We start from the raw sequence: 23415 nt of genomic DNA, 5'->3' as shown, positions 1-23415 counted from the left end.
TAAAGCAGTTAGTCTCTTCTACTGCATTAAGACGTTAAAAGAATGAGAAGGATAAGAATCTGAGTGGACTTAAATTGATCATATTCATCATAACAACCTCTGACTTTATGGGAGAAATGGTACTTCAATAATAAAGCCATAAATTCTTATTCCACTCACCACTCCCTACTACAGAACAACACTATGAATAAAACATCAAATCATTCAGTTCTATGCCCCACAATATTCTCTATATGCTTCTTTATGAATAATGTAGTAGTGCTTCTTATTAATATGGGCTTTCCTCAGTGGTGAGGTAATTCTGCACTAACAAACACACAGTGAGCTTTAATGTCTGGGCCCTGGAAGCTATATTCTGAATGCAGTTACATCCACAACCTTATGAAGACTCTTTGCTGCATAGTGCAGCTCCAGAACTGTTGCCAAGTAATATAAAAGCAGCTAAGCTGTACCATGTTTGTCATTGCGCCGGAGTGACAGCAGAAAGCACGACATCAGCTACTCTGAAGGATAGATCTAACTTTATGTAGTGAACGCTGTGTTTTCTAATGGAAATTTCCATCCATCCATCATCCATGAGCAAATCATTACCATACACCCTGCATTCAACTATAATGCTTGATGTGGCAGTTTTAATATTATTATTAGCAGCTATTATTATTTTGATGATCTTACATTTTCAAAACGGACAAAAACAAGTTATGAGCATGGAAAACTTCATTAGCAAAAGAACAAAACCTTCAGCATATTCACAGGCCAATGTAATTACTACAGCCAAAGACGTTGGACTGGATGAAAATATTATCTGCTTTTAGAGAAACCTCTAACATTTAATTGTTCTGGTGACCATACACACATGGTATTGCTCAAGAATCACACAGCAGCAGCAGCAGCTCTCGATTAGTGAAAGAAATGAGAGAGTTTGGAGATCGAAGAACACTGTGATGCCTCTTACTGTGTGCTGTAAGTGATATTGATTTATAAAACAGAATGGGGAGGAAGTTTGTTTAATATAACTGGAAATAGGCCTGAAATAGCCAAAGGTGAGCTCAAAGGCAAAATGGGGCATGATCAAATGTTCTTACAAGATAAAACTGAAGCATAATTATATCATCAGTGCATCAAAAAGTATCTGAACACTGACTCCTCGGAGGCCTTGATGATGACTGCAGTCATAGGATTCTTTAAAAATTGCAAACGTTTAAATGTTACACCCTGCTGTAAAGTTTAATAAAGAATTTGATGGTTAGGATTGTAGTTTACTGCAGCTTTAGCAGTCATGTCTAATAGGTCGACTGTTTTTTTTCTTACTAGTGCTGAAAAATTTCCATGACTTGCTAGTGAACTCATTTCCCTTCAACATTAACTAAAGTACAAAACACATAGTCATAAGTTTTAGATTTATTGGTTCTTTTACACTTTTTACGCTTCTTTGACTTCATCACAAAGAGGACAAGGAAGAGGAAGTAAAATATATATTTTTTAAAAATCCAATTTTACTTGCAAATTGATTTTTTTTTTCTTTTTTTGTTTTGCTTCAACAAAAACTGTGCAAAGATGAGTAACCATGTTAATAAAGAGAAGCCAGAAAAACATCCCGTCTGAACTAGGAGGGTTTTTTCCCCTGTGCATTTTTGTTTTTTTCCACTTGTTAAAGATGACACATGTTGACCTATGCATTGGCTCTTAGCATAATTCAGAAAAGTAACAGGTATGTTTCCACTGCTGGGTCTTTGCACGGCTAAGTCATAGAATAGCTTGATGCCGTTTGAAACTAGAAGGTGTCGCAAAGACTAATTTATAGGTAATCAAACTGCATCGTGTGCACTAACCTGATTGGCTGAGGTGAAGTCAAGGCCTGCTTCTGGCATACCCAGGAACATGGTGTCCCCATCCAGCTGAAGAGAACAAAAGCAAGAGTCAACAATGTCAACAAACTAAAATCAAACACTGCAAACGCAGCACAGTCAGCCGTGAGCGAAATAGAGGTAACAGATTAACTGGCGAGCAGCCAGACTGTTTTCTATCTGCTCTCTTCTTCTGACACTCAAAGTCATTTCAGAGTCCTTATAGTTCATGTATTTGACACAAAGGTTTGGATAAACCAAAAATAGTCCTCAAAAATTATGACAAATAACAAACAGGTATAAGTCACAGACACCTGTCAGAGTTACAAAACTTGCTGTTACTACAAAGCAGATAAAATTCTTTCTAAACTAGACCTGTAGTCAATAAAACACATACTCTAAATAAGGCACAGCAGTAGACCATGGCCTTCCATTTACTTCCTAATTTCTTTTTTATCTTTACCACACTTCCTCATTTAGAGCTCCTTCTTTCTGTTTAATTGTAACTTGTCCTAAAGTTTTATTGTCACTGCAGGTAATTTCATCAATTCATGCATTCATACCTATCGTTTCTTCTACGCGACATGACATACAGTGTACACACTGTTATCCATTTCCCTGTAATTTTATCGTAACTTAGTGGCAGCACTGTTGCCAGTACAGCTACCGAAGTTAGCCATACTGGTGACAGTGCTTTCAGTAAGCTACAGCATAATGGTAACGATGGTACGATACTGATAACATTGGTGCTAGTAAGTTACTGCAAAATGGTAACAGATAAAGTATTGGCTTCAGTGCTGTCAGTAATGATACTATACAAAGACATCTGCAGTACTGTACTTCACTTTACACCCGCTTCTAGATGGGAGTGGTGATCGCCTGTATCTAACATAATCTTTGTCCAGTTCGGTACAAATACATGTATTGTTACAACCCTATTGTCAGTACATGTTGTATGTTGCAACACAGTTTTGACACAGAGAACAAAAACCTTAAGATTATTCAATACTTTTCAAATAACAAATAGTTATTATTTGATACATGTCTGTTATTGTTGGTTAGATAAAACAAAACTGTTACTGTTTTCATTATTAGCTGTAAGTCCAGTTATATTATCATCAACTGTCTGTTTGCTTTAGATGCCTCAGTTTAAAAACATAATTATTATATTTGCAACTTTTACTAATCAAACCCTCCATCACAGACAAGGAAAAAAACAAACAAATCCGTATTTGCATCTGCAAGCCATATTCAAATATTTCCTGGTACCCTGAGTACATAATCATTGTTTCGGTTGACAAACACAAGAGGAACATTTGAACAGGTGGGGAGAAGCAAAGGACCAACCTGTGTACACACACACACACACACACACATAAAGCTGGACAGACAGGTGTAGCTGCCCTATCCATTTGCCAGCTGTTGGGTATTATGCAAACGAGGTGTCGAATTACAGAATTAACAGAAAGCCAAAGCGTAAAAGAAAAAAGTGTTGTTGTGGACAGTGTGTTGGGTCGGAGCATTCACAGTTAAATTTCACTGCTTCACGTGAAACAGTTTCACATATCAAACCAATTAGAGGAAAGGCTAAATTTCTATCTCTGCCTGATATTTATTCTTCTGCCCTGAGGGGGGGAAAACTTTTCCAGACAAATCAAAGAGAAGACGGGGCAGAGCAGACCTGCTGAGCTCCATGTCTGAATGGTTTTCCATTTACTGTAACTTTGACAAATCCGGTCGCACAACAAACGTTACAGAAACACACATAACATCACTGCGAATGTACGATGTGACGTGTAATATTACCACAAAGCTTTTTAAAACAAACAAAAAGACGCACCAAGAGTAAGCTCCATATCTTTGTACAAACCATGTTTACAACTTGAAGACATTTTATTGTAGTCCATGTTTTGAACTACATTAATCTGCGTTACATGATTTAAACTGGCTGAAGTATAAAAACAAATAAATGTTTTGGAACAATAAAGTTTTATATGCATTTAGTTGGCTCCAGACTGAGAAATTTACAATGTTCTTGTGGCACTTGGTAAACAAAACAATGAGTTATAGAGTACCTAACCACGATATCTCTCCTTGTTGTCACCAGAATCTTGTTGCACAAAAATATTACAACAATAAACTCTCTCTTATATTATTTACCCCATTGAGCAAGAAACTTGATTGATGAAAACTGTAAAAGTGCAAAACACTCCTCAATATTAGTTTTATCAAATTTGGGATACTATGGAGAGGTAACATGAAGAAATGGATAAAAGATACCTTTTTTAAGTCTTAATATTAATGGCGGCTTTTATTTTTATGAATTCCCACAATATTTAAACGTAGTTAATAATATAATGTCTTCCTCCTAAAGAAAAAGCACCATAAACATTACATACTGGGCCTTTAGGAATAATTATGTCAATATCTAGTATAATTATACAATTATATAGTATTATGAGCAATACTTTACATACAGTAAGCCCAAATAACAATACCAAGAATGCATTTATAACATCATACTTCTTGGTATGTATTATTTTACTCTATATTTTGTGTGAAAACCCATCCGAGACACCAAATACTGTTTATAACTCATTTGATGTTTTTTTTGTTCATCGGATTTAGGTCACTTTCTGCTGACTTTAGTTTCTCGTTTCATCCACTTCAACAAAGATGCTCCTGAGCTTCACACCGGTGTGAGGATGTGACCAAACATTTTCTGAACCAGCCTAACCTGCTTTGATCAATCTGAAAAAAAAACAGAAACCCACATAAATTGTTTGGAGGTGTGAAAAAAAAAACCAACCTCGTACTTTTTGAAACACAACAAACCTGAATCTGACGAGAGTGCACAAAGCTCTGCCTTTCGTTGCAGGAGGTTAGTCCTGTCAATGGGTGGCAGCTCAGAAAAGAAGAAATAACAAATAATTTTACTAACAAACTGTTTCCTCTAACTTGTACAGAATAAACAATGAACTCAGGGGGAAAACACTGAACACTAATGATTAAAGACAGCTAAATCCTGATCACATTCCATCATTTATGGTTTTAAAATGTAAGATAAAAACAGAAATGCAAGCAGTTTTCAGAGGTTTTTTCCCCAAATGGTATCAGGATACAAAAAGTGAGTAAACTAATGTGTCTGTGTGTGTTTCAAAGGGCAGCTATTGCTCTCAACCTACAGTGAGTACCATCAAAGAGGAGAGGAAAAAGAATGAGGATGGAGGAAAAAAAAAACCCAAAGGAGAGAAATAGTGATGGTTTCTTTTCAGTAGGCGCTCAATGTGAGAGGCAGAGTGGAACCTATTACGCTCCTCATTAACTCAGAGGGACACAAGGACAGAGATAGATCTCAGCGGCTGTTATTTCACTCATCAGTAGTAATGAAACTATGCAGTTTCAATTAAAAAAAATGATTACATGTTAAAAGATTTTGCATTTTGAAACCACCAACAAGTATGCAGATATTCTTATGGTGTTCGTATTAAGTGGCAAACACCAAAAGTCAAAGATCACTGAGCTCAAACCTCTTACCGGTTTAAATGAAGGGGTCGTTACTTTTTCTTAAAAGAAAAGTGTTATTTTAAGAAGTGCAGAACTTCCTTATTAGATACTTTAAATCTTTTAATACTGCTGATATAAACCATCATGTTCAGTGGCATGTTTTTTCTTAAGAAAATTAGTCCTAACAAGAAACAGTTCCAGTGATAAAGGCTGTAAACAGATTTTAACTTAAATTTAAGGCTGGCATACTAACATGCATCTCATTTTTATTATAATCATAATTTAGGCCGTTTATACACAAACCTGACAATCAGATGTCTTAAATGTTCGTCTTTTTTGTCTTCTTAAAAGTAAAAATAATCACTGAATTAATGTTCAGCATAGTGAATAAACTCTGTTGTAAGCTACTGTTTTTATTCCTTCTTTAATGTCTAATAAATCAGAGAAGTAAAACAACAATTCATGTGATGTGGTAAACGGATTGCAGGTCTTTGACTTTCATTCAACATTTCATTCAAATTAACTAAACTAGAACAGAGGTGGATGTTTAAAACTGAACTAATAGTCTGATTGTACACAGACTGTTTGGTTTTTTAAAATAATTTTACCCCATTAAATAATAGCTTTACTCTGTTTTCCAAAGCTAAATCCTACTATACATGTAAACTGTATGTCAAAACTGCTAGTTGGATGCAGTTGTTGCATTGTGTCAAGTGTAATTTCATCTTGATTTTCACTTGGTTTCCAATAATAATAATAATAATAGTAATAATAATAATACAGCTTAACTACCACCCTGAACAACCACACAATGTGAAAAAAAAACATCTTCGAGCATTGTCTAGTCTCATAGAAGATGTAATTGCAAGTGTTTGAGTTAGTAATAACAGCAGTTAGACAGCTAGCTATTGACGTTCTCCAACATTTTGGACAAAATGGTGCAACTATACAGTTGCTTGGCTCTGGTCCAGTGCACACCTGCCTGAAATTTTCTTTGGGTGTCATTTGTGCAACACAACCTCTTCCAGTCAGCGGTGGACACATCTTTCATCACATAAATGATGATGGGACCTAAAAGATGCTCTACGGCCAAACTGTGGTTAATCTGACTATTTCTCATTTTAAAAATAATTTCCAATCCAGCTGGATAAAACTGGAGCCTCATTCCGAGCCAGGAAAACTCTGTTGAGGGCATGCTGTGGCTTTTCTATGAATATGTGCAGCTTTGGTTATTCTCATTGGCTTTATTGTTCTTGTAGGAATGAAATCACACACATTTTTGCATTCTTTTGTTTTATGGTAGGACAAACATCTACAGCAGTACTTAATGCGTATCAAAGTATTCAGGGGGAGAAATGAAAACAGATTGCAGGGCTTGTACTAAAACCAAATTACTTTTTTTCCCTCTCCCTCATCATGTCTTTCTCTTTCACATCTCTGCTGCTCACTCTCCATTTCTGTGTGTGTATGTCTGTATTTGTGTGGGTAAAGCAAAGGTTTGAATAACAAGCAGCCAGCTAAGTGGGTCAGGGTCGGGAGAAGGGGGAGAAGGGGGGGAGACTATAAGGATGACAGACAAGGACAAAGGAAAAGAGAGGAATACAGCGTATCAAGGAACAGAGTGAAGAGTAAAAAGGAGAGGATGAGAAATGGAATGTGCATTTAGAAAGAGAGAGAGAGGTAAATACTGTGTTAATGTAAAGAGAGTGATACAGAGTGAGACGAGAGGATAAAAATGGAAGGAGTGTGATTTTACTCCATGTCCCAGAAACAAGGCTGCTTGGATTAAGGGCTTCGCAGAGGTTTTGCAAATATTTCTAAGTCCATTAAATAACTTGTTAGCTAATCAGCATTTTTGTTTCAAGTCGTAAAAACTGAAACATGAAGCAAGACATAAAAATTTAAATTTTGCTTCCAAGCAGAAAACATTTAATTTAAAAATAGGTTTTTAAAGTGTTATGTGAAAATTAAAAGCTTAATAAAAATAAAGCATAAACGCGGGCGTTTCACAGTTGGGAAAACTACAAATAAATGCCCTGTAATAAAACGCTGCAAACTGCAAACATTCTTGCAGAGTTTGACTTCCTCTTTAGGTAAAGCTTACACCAGAGTTAAAAATATTTGTTTTCATCAAATGTGTCAAAAATGACAATCAGCAGTTTTAGGACTGAAACACTTTTGGGTGATGTGTGAGCTGTTCTTTTGGACCAGACTGAATAGATTCCTGTTGACTCTGAACAGTTTTATGGAAATAAATCAACTTGTGGTTCTGTACATAGAAAAAGAGACGCAGAAAGAGAGACTTGGACCCTCTTTGCTCATGATCGATAGTCTGGAAACGTTAGAGATTTTCCAGTGTTGATTGGGGGAAAAGTTATGCCTTTATACGGTAAAGCTGTGCTCATTAAATCTGCTGTAATTTCCATGCCAGGCCACTAGTCAGTGCTGACACATGCCAGTCTCTCGAGCATGGAAGCGGTTACATGCAAAATGGTGACTGCACAGATGTTTGTTTGGACCGACAGCGAGGTTGGGTTGCTGCTGAACTTGGAAAAGGGCGAGTAACACAAACGGCACTCTGTTATCCGCCATTGTTGCTGTACTCATGAACGCAAAGAACAACTATTGACTGCAGCCGTCTGCGGTGCGCATGAGCTGTTTCACACATCGCTGCTTCCTTTGAAATGCGACAGGAAGTATCCGAAAAGCTCCACTCTGAGACGTGGATTCAAAAAGTCTCAGTGTCAGAATCCGATCGCTGTTGTCGTGTAAACGAGCGGCCATAGCACAACAGAAATGTCCCGGTGTCTCTGAAAAACAGCGTTGTGTAAGCTGGGCCTAACAAGTGGTTTTGTGTGCAGCAGATTCACCCAGCTATGGTAGTTCAGCTCAGCTACTATCTTATCTCTGTCACCCTGACAACAATATAAACAAAGTTTTATTGGCTTCATGTGTCCACCCCAGCTGTAAATCTAGACTGTGCGAAGGCAAACAGTTTTATATATGCAGAGAAAAATTTATTTTGCATTTCCTAAAACAGTGTTTTATTCTTCATTTTGTTAACTTTTGTACTGAGAAAGCAGTAAATATTTCAACATTATGTTTACAGTAAAGGCTGATTCAAATGGATTCTTTATGACAAGTCCTTTTATTATAGTTGTTATGACTTTTCTGTAAATCTTTCTATTTACTGCATTCAGAGAAGGTTTCTTTAATTTCTGTGAAAACCTAAAGACAGTCAACTTCTCATCTCATTAAACATCCAGGAGAGCTATTAAGTAATAAAACATCCCACCGCTGCATTAATACACATCACCAAAGTTACATGCAAAGGTTTTAACCCTTAAAGCTGAAAAAAATATATACTTTTGGTTTACTTTTTCAAGTGACAATTTTTTGCTTCAAGTTCACCAGTTCTGGTGTCACATTAACATTTATTTCAGTAACAATAGGATCCATTTGTTAGACATGAACCAAATAATAAATAAAGAATTTTATTGACAACAAAAAACTAGTTAGCATGTTTGTGTTGGTGTTATGTTACTGTCTGGCATTGTAGGCACAGCATTAGACAGCCTGCTGTTTTTCCAAGTAAATGAATGTTGGAGATTAGTTGGTGACTCAAAGAAAACTGCAAGAAAATAGGCAAATTATCAGTTGTAGTTTTCCCTGATTACTGAGAGTTTGTGACCAAGCGACCAGAGAGCCGTTTATGATTTCATCTGTTGGGATACACTTCTGAAATGAAGACAGGCAGATTTGAGCCAGTTGTTTATCAATAATTATTTATTAGCTGTGTGACTTTTTAGACGTGGAATCCCATGGTTGGATGTTTCCTATCAGAGGAGAGCTCTTGTGCAGGTGTCAAATACAGCTCTATTATATGGGAACGACACAGAGGGGTTTGAGACATCGATGACCACTGATTTTGAACATTTTCTCCCACTACTTTGAGAGAAAATGTTCATAATTGAAGCCACAAACTGCAAGCCTCTGTGAGTTACGCTAGGGAATTGAGAACCCTCGCACAACATTTTGAGACATTTTGGAAACTCCCTTGCAAATGCTGTTACCAACAGTGCAAATTTAGTGAAATACTAGCTTTAGGTTTCTTCTGCTGGGTTCTGATGACACTTGAAACTTCGCAGTTCAGAAGATGTGCTGATTGCAGCTCAAAACACTTCGACACCCCATGAAAAAAGTAAGAGGATACAGATAAGGGAGGCACAATCTAATTGTATGAAGTGCATCCTTTTCAGTGATAATCAGAAAGCAGTTAAGTCCCAGATCTCATATTTCCCCCAGTATGCTCTAAAGAGAAAGAAAATAAATCACAGAGGAGTAGAAAAGTTTGGTTAAAGTCACAGATAGTTTGTAGAAGCAGAAGGAAACGGGGGTCACACAGACACAACTTTACAAATTTAAACTGTGACAACGTTATTTCAATCTATCCACAGCAATTAGCACTTCATCACTACAGTTATGACTCCATGATTGAGAACAAAAGCCGAGCGCTACAAAAAAAAAAATAGGCTCCAACTATTCCTGAATAATGCCACTGGAACAGATCCAATCTTGTCCGACGCAAGTTAAACGAGCCAAGTCATTGTCACAAACACAGTACGCACAAACACAGAACAATGCGGCGATGATTGCAGTATGTGATTTGATTGCAATATGTTTGTTTTGGAACCGAAATCCTGATAATTAGTCTCTTCTGGCAGCACTCTGTCTCCGCCCATCTGTTCCATTTGGCATCCCTCCACCAACAAGGAGTCCCTCATCGCTCCGTCCCCGAGATTCAACCAACTGAAACGCTTTCACACAAACCAGCACATAAGCAACAGCGCTGAAAGTCACCCAATCGTCAGCAAGCTTCAGGGGTGGGGGGATTTGGGGGGGGGACAGAGAGGAGTCTGGCGACATGTTCTTTAGCGAGAAAGGCAGCCAACATGGACAGACGGACAAACAGATTGACTGGTTGTGTTCTGACAGATAATTAGATAAAAAATGTTGGCATTTTGGCTGGACAGAAAACTTAAGGATGGTACAGTAGAAATATGAGCCCAAAAAAATGTGAAAAAAAAACCTGCTGGAAGAGGGCTACAATACAAAAAAAACAGTAGATTTACAGTACATCTTTTTTTCTTTCCCTTTTTTTTGTATTTTTGACTGATTAGACAAAAACACTTAATTTCACAGGAAGCATTTAAGCAGCAGAGCCAATAATCTCAACGTTATTATATCTGCTCAGATTTTCACTTTGTGGTGTGGCGCAATAAAAACACCAATTACCACATAACGTTTAAATATCACTGCCAAACATGTTGCATTTCAAATTCTCTGACAAATCCATATTAATTCATTTTTATAATCCTGACTGACAAAGATTGTTCCCTAAAAATGGTAATACTTCTTTTCAGGTTTGGTGAGGAGTGCATTATTTTTCATAGCAGAGCGGATTATCCTGTTTATGCCAAGGCTACATGCCAGCGATCACAATATATAGTAAGTTAAGTCAGCCAAGTCATGTGGAGCAGATTTATTATTACATGAAAACAGAGTGTGTACCCTGCAGGTAAACTCCAAGCATGAGAAGATCAGGGTGTGATGATGACAATGTTGTGCCTCCCCCAAGGTGACTCGTGATGCTTTCAAACACATCCTGTCTGGTCTGGTTAAAACAAATCCTCATGTTTAAGGCTGTTGATCCGAGCTGCTTCGAAATGGTGTTCACATGTTGCTCGAGAGTGGACTAACCCAAAAAAATGTTATAGAATAAATATTTGGTTTGGATAGTTCCATTTAGTTTCAAATTATTGCAAAGGTGAGCCAAAGAAATGTGATTAAATTTAACCACAAGAGCCATCAACTTATAAAACTCATAACTAATAACTATAATAGGGTCTTTGCAAGGTCACATTAACATTTATTTAATAAACTGACAGGTCAGTGTGAAGGGGAAAAAAAGATGCACTTGACTTAATTTAATCCACCTTGTGATGTGAACTGAATTAAAATTAAAATGGAAGACAATAATGTGCATTTTCTCTGGATGAAGAGTTAAAGCGTATGTAGCTTCAGAGCTGTGGCTGAGGCAGGACATATTAAAAAGTTACATGAGCAGCAGAAGTTGGTTTCCAAATTAACTCTTCATACACCAGAGCTGAAAGAAGAATTGGGGGAAAATCTGAAACACTTTAGGGGTGTTTCTACAACACTGCAGGAATGGAGTCTATCGTAATTACAACGAAAAAGCCTCTTAAATGTAACTTTTGAGCTGTTATCAATTTGACAACCTAGAAATTAGGGCTGCTTGAAATATTGCTTCCACATGTGTGAGTCCATGTGAGCCAAGTTAAAACAACTGAGTCTTTTTACAACATTTTAGTTCTGCATTACTACAGAAAACTGTAAAATGGTTCTACTTTCTATAACCAATGACTTTCTGACTGATCTGATTTCCTCAAGGTAATTATTGGCAGTCTGCATTTAAAAGTGTGTGTTATTCTAAGGGAAAATTACATGCCAAAGTTGTGCACCAAAAGCTAAAGAAAGCTCTTATCAGAGCCGAGATGCTAATGAGGCGTTTCTAATAACATAAACTATAGTTCACTTCTTTTTAAATGGCTGTACAGTTCAAGATACGGTGACAGTGAATCAGCATTAATAACCCTGAAACTCAAGCAGCTCATGGGAACTCAGCTGTGACTCAGATCATTATTTACATTTGTCATTTTCCAACCATCAAACTGTATAATATAACCTGCCATGTCTCATGTGTTCTTCTTTTATTTCTTTTTTTTAAATAACTAGATAACTTGGAGAATAAATTAGCAGAAAGTTTCAGCTTTTTATGTCTTAAAGTAGTGCAGCATCGCCTGCCATCACGTAAAACTTAAGATATCAAACTAGAAATAAAAAGGAAATGATAATGATGACTTACTGAGATCAGTTAAATCTCAGAGCTACACAAGAAACGTTGTACATTAGATGATGCATAAAACCATCTATTGACTCTGAATGATGGTTATGCACAAGACAAATGAATAAGTGACTATGAGCAGTACAGAGTGCTGAGACAGTTGAATCTTTATTATATATATTTTAGGTTTTAATCTTCTCACTCTATTTGTCCCTTCAGAGAATCTCTACCTTTCACAAACCTCACCAAACCCACTGACAACACTGCAGATTTTCTTTCAGTTTTACTCAGCCCCCCCTTTTCTTTCCTAGATGTTTTCTCTTTGCTTCTATTTGCTTTAGAAATACCTCACCCAGCTTTCACAATCATTATGTTTACATTAGGCCCTCTCTCTCTGTCCCTCTTTCCTTCTTTCCCTACCTTCTCTGATTCATCCCATCTTGTTTCTTCTTACCTTATTATTTTCCTCATTTCACAAGGCCACAAGTTCAAAACTACCATTGTTCACATACATACTAAAGATGTTACATTTTTACATTTCACCCACTTCACATGGTCTTTTCTGTTTATCCATCCATCTGTTTATCAAGTCTTTCCTCAATTAAACTAGGCACAAGCAACAAATACAGACAAAAAAACCCTCAATTTATTCATGTTAAATTGCTTTGTTTAAAAACTGGAAGAGAATATGTCCTCTGCACAAAACATGAACCACAATCTGTCAGTACAATCTATGAGCACATGCTATTCAAATTTTGCCAAACAAGTTTAATACATTAGAGCACGGCAAGGAGCACTGCGTTGAGTTTGTTTGACACAAACAACAACCATATTAGCCTTGTTGTTCTGCAGCTTCCACTGAACAGAAACTGCATGTGAAGAGCAGAACATATTGGAGACTGCACACGATTCACAAGAAAGGTCAAATAAGGTTCATTATCCGTGTGGCATTTTGTAGATTTAAACCCTCCAGATTAACAAAAAATAAATAAAACTAATGTCAAGGCTGACTTTTAAACATCACATTATATCTTCATACCTGCCAGCCACAAGTTGGATTATAGCTAGAATCAAATGAAAATCATATTCATGACGATAACCAGCAGCATTATTTTCTCAATTAGTTCGATTAACTCAGCACTTGGTCAGAAAAACATCACTTTTTTTATGCAAATTACTCTTTTGGTTGGCTTTGTTTTTCGTGACAAACTAATCAAGTAATTTTAACAAAACAGTGCAACTTTGCTCTTTTGTTTCTCCTGTTTTTTTGTGTGCAACTTCAGAGATGATGCTCATTTTTTGATGTGTAAATGTTTTAATTTCCAGTTTTACAATGTAAACAAGTCAAGAGTGGAAATTAGTGGAAGGTGAGAATATAAAACTAATTTAACTTCAGCAACAACATTTACATCCTGATTCCTACATGTCGTTTAGCTTACATTTGGTTAATTTTAGAGAAAGACTGAAAATAAAATATATTTTATTGTTATTTAGGATGTTTATTAAACTTCATACCAAATTTGCTAAAAGCTGATAACATTTTAACAACAGAGTCTGAATAGGAGACATGAATTATGTGCGATAAATGTTAAAGTGAAAGGTCTTAATGGATCTATTCATAAATAAATTCTAATCACGTGACTCAAGTGTTTTATCCTGGCATACATGGTTTCTACAGTACATTTAGTTCAATCACAGTTTCTCCCCTGAATCCTACATTTGTTTTTACTTTGTTTTTACTTTTATGTGTACAAACAATATATAACATCTTGTATGTCTTCTTCCTTAATGTTCCTTCTGTTCCTGTGAAACAATTAACAATAAGTACAAGCAATGCAAAACATTAGTTGAAGCACTGCCAGCAGGACCAAATCAGGCTTTGTGCTGAATAGTCTTCATCAAACTGATTTCTGATTCAGACCCATCCAAGCAGCCAGAAGAATTCAACCATCAGATTAATCACCATGAATGTAATCATCAGAATCATATGTGCCCACTGATTTTTTTGTTATATTTAAAATGGACCGTGCAGAGCTCCACTGCTGGTACCTTTTGCTTTCCCCTGGTTTTATTTCTCCTCTGCTTCCTTGTTTCTCCTCCCACTTCCTGCCTCTCTCCTTTTTCTCTTCCTCTCTACAATCTCTCTTTCTCTGTTCTGCCGCGCAGTAATATGATCTCGTCTATCGGGCCGACAGAGCCGTGAATCAAAAGACACACACAGAGAAATATAGTACAAACCTTGGAGGCCCCACCCCCACTGCACGCTCTTTCTGTCACTCTTTTTCTCTCTCATCTACAATATCCCTACCCCCAACAAGCCTCTCTATCTCTCTCTCCACTCCCTACCCCCAACCACACAACTCGCTTTCTCCACATCCCCGGCCGGCATCTACCATCTATCTCTGCTTCCCGCTTTCAGAAACAACTGCACTCACTAACAACAGATACATCGCGACAAAGGGCTTTCCAGTAATGGTCCTGGCATTAAAAACAACATGGAGGTATATGGTCACTACACGTGTCAAAGAATCATCACGGGGCAAAGAAATAAAGGTTTTTCTTTAATTAATAGACTGCTAAAGTTTTAAGAAAAGATCTTATGCCATGAGTAGCACTTGGTGTGTGTACAACCCCTGGTAAAAACTATGGAGTCACCACTCTTTGGAGGATGTTCTTTCAATTGTTTAATTCAGTATAAAAAAGACAAATCACAGACATGACACAAAAAAAACACAGAATCACTCTTTAACCTCCTGTTCTAAAACTAACACCTGCATCTGATCAAACCTGCTAACTAGTCTTTAGTCAATAAAAAGTCACAATTTGGAGAGCTGCTGCCCAGACTGACATGAATCATGGCTCCAACACCAGAGATGTCAGGGGAGGGTTATGAAACTTTTTAAAGATGGTAAATCATCTCATAATGTTGCAAAAGACATTGGTTGTTCCCAGTCAGCTGTGTCTAAAATCTGGACCAAGTGCGAACAAAATGAGAAGGTTGTAAACAGGAAGCAGGAAGCCGGTCGACCAAGGAAGATATCAAAGTATCGAGATAGAAAACCCTAAAGTAAAATGTCTTGAACATATGAGAAATAAGTGGGCGGAAACTGAGTCAACGTCTGTGATCACAGACAGAAAAAGTCAAAGAAAAAAACATCATTACCACCCAAATAGAAGTTTATGAAGAAGGCTGCTGAAATAAACCTTTAAAGGTCCACAGTCACTGATGATCTGGGCCTGCATGTCAGATAAACATGCAGGCCCGGGTCATTTTGGACACTTTTCTTAATCCATCAGTTGAAGGATGTTTGGTGATGACAACTTTCAAGATGACAATGCATCTTGCCTTAGGACAAAGCACATGAAAACTCCTTTTAATACAGAAAATGTCAACGGCATGGCCTGCAAATAGCCTGGATCTCAATCCAGACTATTTGAAAAGGTTCCAACCTGCAAAGCTGATCTAATAGCAGCAATAAGAGAGAGTCGGAGGAAAACTGATGAAGATGAAGTTAGGTCCGTGCCTTAGACAATTCAAGCTGTTAGAAAAGCCAGAGGTGGTGCAACAAAGTGGTGCAGTGGTTTTCTTACGATTCCATCATTTTTCCTCTACTTGATCTAAAAACAGCGACTGACTACAACAATTATTTTTCTTTTTTATTGTCTATTCATGCCAGAAGGTTGGAATTTTTTTTTTTAAATGATAGTTTTGTGATATGTCTGTAATTTGTTTTTCATACAAGATTAAATAATTGAGAGCACATTCTTCAAGAGGGGGTGATTTCATAGCTTTTGCCAGGGATTGTATGATCAGTTCATCATTTCATGTCCAACCAGCACATCAAGAGTTCAGGAACGGCTTCAGAGTTGATGTGAATTGAACTGATATTTCTGGATTTGTTTTTACTCATTTTACCCGTGTGAAGCTACAGCCTGTTAAGAACAGAGAGGGCCCTCGAGGTGGCTGGATGATCCTTCCCTATCACAATCTGTCAAAGGTTAGTTTATCGGAGCAGAGGCAGGAAACTCAAACTTAGCCATTTATGCTGAAAAAGGCAATCAGTGTTTTATTTATTTTTTGCCCCCCTTTTTAATGAGGCTCCAGTTTAGGTCCATCTGGTGTTTCCCACATTTACACTAACATTTGTGAGCCGCCACTGCTGACACCTCAAATCTGATCAGAGCTCTGGATACCCACAAGCTGCGGCGTGTTTCCTTTTCATTTAGTTTATCTGTAGTGCAGATAACTACAATGGGCTTTCGGACTTTTATTCTGAAGTCGCCTCAGCAAGCAGAAGAGCATGAAGTTGTCAAATCATTGCTTATTAATGACTTGACTGATTAAAATACATCTACCATAGATAGTCAATGTGTGGATAAAACAATGCAGTTCAGCTGTCAGAAATTAAACATAGCTTTCTTTTTCTCACACAACTGCAGACACAAAAGAGGTGAATTCATTGTTTTTCATCACTAAGAACCTTGCAGAATGCATCTGATGAACACAGCAGCATCAGTCCATTTTCCTTTCTCTAAGATGTTGTCTGGCGACTGACAGGTTTAGTTTGTTATCCTAAACTATCACCTTTACAGGATAATGGAGGCTGGAAACTTTGCTTTGGATTGCAGCGAATATGACTGCTTAATCATGGCTGTCACCTCCGGTAAGTAGCAAGAAAACAGTTTAAGGATGGGCATCCTAGGTGCAGACATGGCTAAACACATAAAAAAAGAAAACCTCACTCAGGTTTTCCTTCTGTTTCTATGAAACGGCGTGCAGCTAAAGTCAGTATGTACAGGAAATTAATCGTATGCTTGCTATTAAAGTGAGACAAAGTTTACAAACATCAAGTTTAGTGCCTTGATTTGATTTACAGAGACAAAATCAGTTTCAAAAACTACAGCTAACAGCATTTATTTTTGCCACAACTGTAATGACAGATAAAATGTGTTGTTAAGTAAATTAAAATAGTCTAATGCTAGTTGTGGTCATTGTGTCCTTTTTTTTCTAACTGTAATGTTTGCGTCCTCTGGTGAATAACCCACACTTTTATAGCACCTCGCTTCACCGAGTTTCTCATAACCTTCGCCATGACAAAAATGTATTCGATTTTATGAGATTTCATGAGATACGAAACAAATAAGGCCACTGTAACCAAACCAGAAGATATAAATCATGGCAGCGATCCCACAGTGACAGCTCACAGGCTTTTGTAGAATATATTCTAATAACAATCTTTAGTCCAAAAATGACTGCTGCTATATGTTTGAGTCAGGGAAGGTTTTCAGTACATCGCCAAAGGTAATGTTTCACTTCATGCTCCTGTCTGCCTCTGAAGATTTTAAATTAGTTGGTGCCATTTACTACAGCAATGTAAACACTACATTCACATGCCATAATGATAAAGGTGATTTACATATAGTTAAACAGGTAGAAATCCACAGAGAGTGGGTACATTTTAGTGTAAATGTCGAACGAAAACCGTCTAAATGAATTCAGAAATTCAGATCTGTTTCTTTGGGGTCTATTTCCAAAACTATCAAAATGAGCATGCATTATTGATGTAACTATGAAGAAGTTATTCTGTTGTTCGTGCTGCTGGCTTAACACATCAGCTGCACCTAATTAAATAATTAAGCAGTTTATCACTGGTCTTCTTGTGTCTGTCTTCAGTTACCTGCGCATGTAGAAAAAAAAGCACCCCCCTGCATGTACATTTAATTACAGCTGATCATATATGGACAATTAAAATTGACTGAAGGACCCAGTCACCCTGTTTCAGAGGCTGGACTATGGGATTCAAGTCCTGGTTTGTGTTGTGGATCTGACTCTGACCTCTGACCTTTGGCCTTTCTGTGGAGGGGGGTGGGAGGAACAGCAGAGGTTTATCCCAAAAGTGCTCTGACTTGTGCCTATTACGTGTCACATTAGAACAGCATTTTTTTAAACTCCTGGTGCTTTAATTGTGGATTCATTTTGAATTTAATTGAGTGTCATTACATCACCAACAAAAACAAATTAACATATCAGCAAGTAAGAGGTGAAAATGTAGTTACCTTTAATAGCTGCGTTAACTAAGATGAGCCAAATGAGGCAATTAATTACCACTTAATTAGCAGGGTTAAAATTAAATAAATAAATCATGAATTTAAAAAGGGAGTAAGAACAGGGCAACAGAAAGTAAACCTTTATGGTAACAAGAAGCACCAACCTTGTGGGTCCCAAAAGCCGGGTCCGGGTAGGAGAGCTGCCCCAGCCTGGTGTGGTCTGAGGCGGACAGAGGCTGAGGAGGAGGTGGGTAAACTGTTACATCCATGACTGGAGATACATCCACGGCCCCGGCTCTGCGACTTACTCTTTAAATTACGAGCGACTGACTAAAAGTTAAAATACGTTCACCTTCTTGGAAAGACTTGGAAACAACCTGAGTCCATTTAAAACCTCGTTTTGTTATTTTTTTAAGGTTTAAAGCAGGTGAAGTTAATAAACTAAACCTACGCCCTGCTTTAAAAGTCTCTGAAGTTTGGGGCGGGCACACTTCTCTCTACACGCCGGCTTCCATGCTTCTGTAACGGCTGCTCGGACCAAAAGTTCCCGGTGAACGCACTTCTGCCGTTAAAGCAAACGTTAAAATTAAAAGGGGCGCCTGATAAAAAAAAAATAAAAATAATAATTATAATAATAGTAATAAATAAAATAAAAGGCAGTCTTCCCCTCCTTTTGTCCGTGTCTTCGTCCTGTAGCGGTGTGTGGGTCGGGACAGGGGACGTCGCTGAACCTGTCTGACCCGGCTGGGACTCTGAGATAAACGCTGCTCTGCTACTGCCGCCGCCGCCGCGCGGACCTCTCATACAAAGAGCCGACGTCACAAGCTAGCAGCAGTTAGCCACACCAAACCGGAAGTGCGCGTTAGCACAAAATAAAAGCCCGACGTCTGTCAAAAACAAAAAAAAAACGATTTAAAGGTGAAAAAGCGACAGATGGACGCGCCATTTCTAACTCAAATGATCACAAGGAATATAATTATCAACCTTGCTGCTATTTTACTTCTGTAGTGCTAACCACTGTTAGGACTCATCCATAAGAGTGACTTTATTTTGGTAGGGCTGCATTTTATTTTTTTAAAGGGTCTATGCTGTGTGGAAGCACGTGCTCCATCTACAGGGGAGTGTTATAAAACAACTAGCTAGTTCTTTTCTGCAGTCTAAATTATTGTCTACAAAAAAATCATTCCCTATTCGTTTCTGCTCTAAATTATTTTAGCTTAGAGCTATCTAAAACTGCATTCTGTTTTTGAGTGTTTACTCATTTATTTATACACTGATGTGTAAAAGTCCTGTCAGATTCCTTTTTTAAATTTGCTTCCAAGGGGCTAAACTTTCAATCCAATCCTTTTCAAGTGGTCTTAATCAATATTCCTTTGAGTCTTTCTGAATGTCCTTAAAATTGATTTTCCTCACCCATTAAGCACACATTTGACTCAACGGGCAGTCATGATCAGATACTGTTCAGGACTCGCTTGAAAAAGAGGTTCTTAACCTCTGTGGGGCTCTCCTGGTTAAATAAACAACAAATAAATTTTAAAAATAACAAAAACTGACCTGTAAATGAGTGGGAAAAGCAGGTAAAGTGCAAATTTTGACTCCTTGACAGCAAAATAGAAAGAATGTAGGGCTGATTTAAAACTTTTGCACAGTCCTTGCACATCAACCTGTCCATTGAAATTGTTGTTTTTTGTATACAAACTCAAGACTCTTTCAAAGCAGGAAAGGTGAGCTGACTCAACCATAAATTGTATTATTTACCTGCAATAATTGGTTGATTTCTTTCCATTTGAAAATACAGGTTTTCAGATTATTTAAATCACAGACATAGCTCTTAAAAAAGTGCTTTTATTGATTGTTTATGTTGCAATGTGGAGATACAAATTACAAATTTCCCCGAAGGCTTGTGCAGAGAAATTGCGCTTGGCATATATGACATGACAATATCAGAACTGAAGCAGCAGCTCTGTTTCCAAGACTGTCAAATTGGCAATCCGATCAGTAATCCAATCAGAGGAATGGTCTGAACAAACTGAGCGATATGTTCCTGTGAAAACCAGGGATCTCTCAGACTCTGAACTTCACAACAGTGCTTTAGATTTCTCCCTATAGTGTGAAAAAGAAATAATTACAGCAGTGAAGCAAGTGCTAAAGTATTCAGCGAGTTCATTCGTGTGATGATGTCGATATAACTCTCAGTGTGTTGATTTCAGAAAATTACAGGTAACTGAGTCCAGACACCTGCAGTCTGCTGTTATAAAGGTGTAAGAGGGAGGTGTTGTTGGGACAAATCCCACAAATCTGAGCTGAAGCTCAGACAGACCTGTGTTGCAGCCTGAATTGACAGTGTTTGTGGTCATTCCACTCATAGCATCTACATGAAAGCTTCATGTAGGATCAGTATTAAGAACAACACATCTAATCTAAGAAAGGGAGCTCTTTGAGCATTAGAATGAGTCGTTAGTGTTAATTCAGGAGCTAAAAAAAGCACAAATAATGTGTATTTATAATAAAAGGCATATCATTTGTTTCAAACAATTTAGCCTAAGATTATATCAAGTTTAAAAGTGACAAACATGAAGCCATTTTGGTCAAAACTTGAAAATAACATTAAAAGCACAATCTCATCCACTATCACGAGATGTCACACAGAATACGTGTTGTGAAGGACCCTCAGCTACTACCACGCCAAGTTTTAGCTCAATATATGTAAAAAATGACTGAGCTACAGACATTTCTGTGTTTTTAAGGTCAGTTAGATGAGGCAGCCATCTTAAACCAGGTTGGCTTAAAAAGTTAATTAGTGGTAGAAGTGAATCCTGTGGTTGCCTTCGGGTAAGTTTCAATAAAATGTGTCGAGTGGTTAATGAGATATTTTGCTAACGGACAAACACATGAGCACACACAAGCAAAAGCATTAAAACGACAGAAATGAATTAGGAGAATATAACCGATGAATGATCTTTCACTGGAAATGAAACAGTGTTTCTCGGGACAAAAAACAAATACTCATTACAAACTGACGCATGTTGGTTTTATTTTTTCCCAGAGTGAGTTTTATTGGGGGTATCTGCAAATAAATTCATGTCAGCGATGCACATAAACAAAGAGACCCTCTGCAGCTAAATGTAGCAAACACACACACACACACATATTTCACAGACTCACAGTTTTACAGTAGACAGATGGCCACGCATGCATATGAAAAAAAAATAAAAAATTAGCTCAGACACTTAAAGAACTGGCGCACCCTTCTATCATTAAACCCTTTATGGTAACACATGCACACACTTAAGCATGTGTATAAGGACCACACACACATCTGAAACATAACCCTGCAAATATACACTAATGCATGCGAACACTGCATGTTTGTGCACACACAGTGTAGTATCATAAACTGCATTTTCTGCTTTACCACACACACACACACACAAACAAGCCTACATATACTTAGTGAACATACAGTGTGTGTCGCCCATCCCCCCCACACACACACACATACATATATGCACCCCTCCTCTTTGAAAAAAGGCATAATTCACTTCTACGTTCTCCTCCCCCACACAGTTCCTCTCCATAAAACTCCACCAACACACACACACACACACACTAAGTGAGCACACATATATTTCTAAAATACTAACTCATTCCCTCACACACACACACACACACTGTGATCTGAACACAGATTCCAGCACACAACTGCAAACATACACATGCGTCAACACATTAAAACCCATCCACAAGCAGAAAAACAGCACACACACACACACACACACACACTCCTGTTCTCCCTCTACTTTTTACTGTTTTCAGATTCCCCATTCAGGAACTTTCCATCTTATCTTCGGGGTGGAAACTGTAATGTACTGTAGTGTTTGAATGATGTGTGACTCTTCATGTTGGGGGATTACATTATAGATTCATAGCGCAGCAATCCACCCTTGAATAAAAACGGCTGCAGCTTTTTCAGAATGAGAGATGGTGCCATAGAGGGGAAGGAAACCAGCAAAAAGGAGTTAATTTAGAAAAGTGTTGGGTAGAAAAAATAAAAATCTATACAATATATGAGCGTATAGCAGAAAAGAAAAATAGGACTTTTGTCATGTTGTGACCAAAAGCAATACAGTCTAAGAGTTTAGATTTTCTGATTTCTTCCTTCACTCACTGTTTTACGCCTGATCTCATCATTATTTCATAGTGAGCTATTTATTACTCTACTGCACAGCACACACACACATTTTCTCATCTCTGACATATTCAAATCCACCCATATGTTTACTGCTTCTACACTCGATTTGAATACATTCTGAGAAAACCGTGGCTTCGCAATGCGTCTTCTGAAGAGCCTGTTTGTGTAAAGTTAGATGTTTTATTCAGCTTAATGGTGCAACACAATCTGTATTACGGTCAGCGAGGAGGTGGTTGGGGCGGGTGATGGAGCTGCAAATCCCTCATCTTTTCCAAAGATCAGTGCTGAAACGCAGCTGTTAAAGGGATGGTTCCGATAATTTGAAGTGGGGTTCAGTAGAGAGGTTATGAACAGTTAACCTGTGCTCTCCACCTGCTGTGGATGGGTCTTAAGATGAGCTCAGTTTGGAGAAAAGAGATTAGTTCAGAAGACCAAAGTGGACTGCTGTTGTTTGAAACAACTCAAGGCTCAAAAAACTTCACAGCGGCTCGTGCAGGAAGTGCCACAGGCCAAAGGAGCTACAGCTAGCTGCTAGGTCATTTGTTTGTATTCTATATAAATAACCGTAGCATAAAAACTTGACATTACTGCAAGATTTTTAGTTTAGCGTTTGCATGAACGGCCATGAAACGTCTGAAAGTCTGCAGCAATACACTCCAGTGTTGGCCTTCATAACTAATCTATTTTTCTCCCAACTGAAGTGATTCAAAGAGCTGTCTACAACAGGAAAGATGGGGTTTTTTTGCTCATAACTTTTCCACAGAATCCCACTTCAAATGATCCGAACCACTGCTTTGAGTTTGAAGTGAGGAAAACTGCTGACAACGTTGAAACAGAGATAAAGTTCACAGTGAGCTTTGAAGAAGCTCGGTGAGATGATTGGCTGTTCAGTGTGC

At 37.8% G+C, this 23415-nt stretch overlaps 1 protein-coding gene across 1 annotated transcript in view; it reads right to left on the bottom strand.

The window, feature by feature from the left end:
* The window catches only part of tox (thymocyte selection-associated high mobility group box), a 49146-nt gene extending 30022 nt beyond the window's left edge, over positions 1-19124 (bottom strand). Inside the window, exons 1-2 of the mRNA XM_017422298.3 lie at positions 18492-19124; positions 1833-1898 (exon numbers count right to left, since the gene is read on the bottom strand). Coding sequence (XP_017277787.1) covers positions 1833-1898; positions 18492-18596 — 171 coding nt within the window. The 5' untranslated portion in view covers positions 18597-19124. The remainder of the gene's footprint in view (positions 1-1832; positions 1899-18491) is intronic.
* Positions 19125-23415: the final 4291 nt, after the last annotated feature.

Source organism: Kryptolebias marmoratus, linkage group LG20, assembly GCF_001649575.2.
Source record: "Kryptolebias marmoratus isolate JLee-2015 linkage group LG20, ASM164957v2, whole genome shotgun sequence".
NCBI classification, from domain to species: Eukaryota; Metazoa; Chordata; class Actinopteri; order Cyprinodontiformes; family Rivulidae; genus Kryptolebias; species Kryptolebias marmoratus.
Note: the sequence above shows the minus strand (reverse complement) of the source record. Positions and strands in the feature narration are given on the sequence as shown.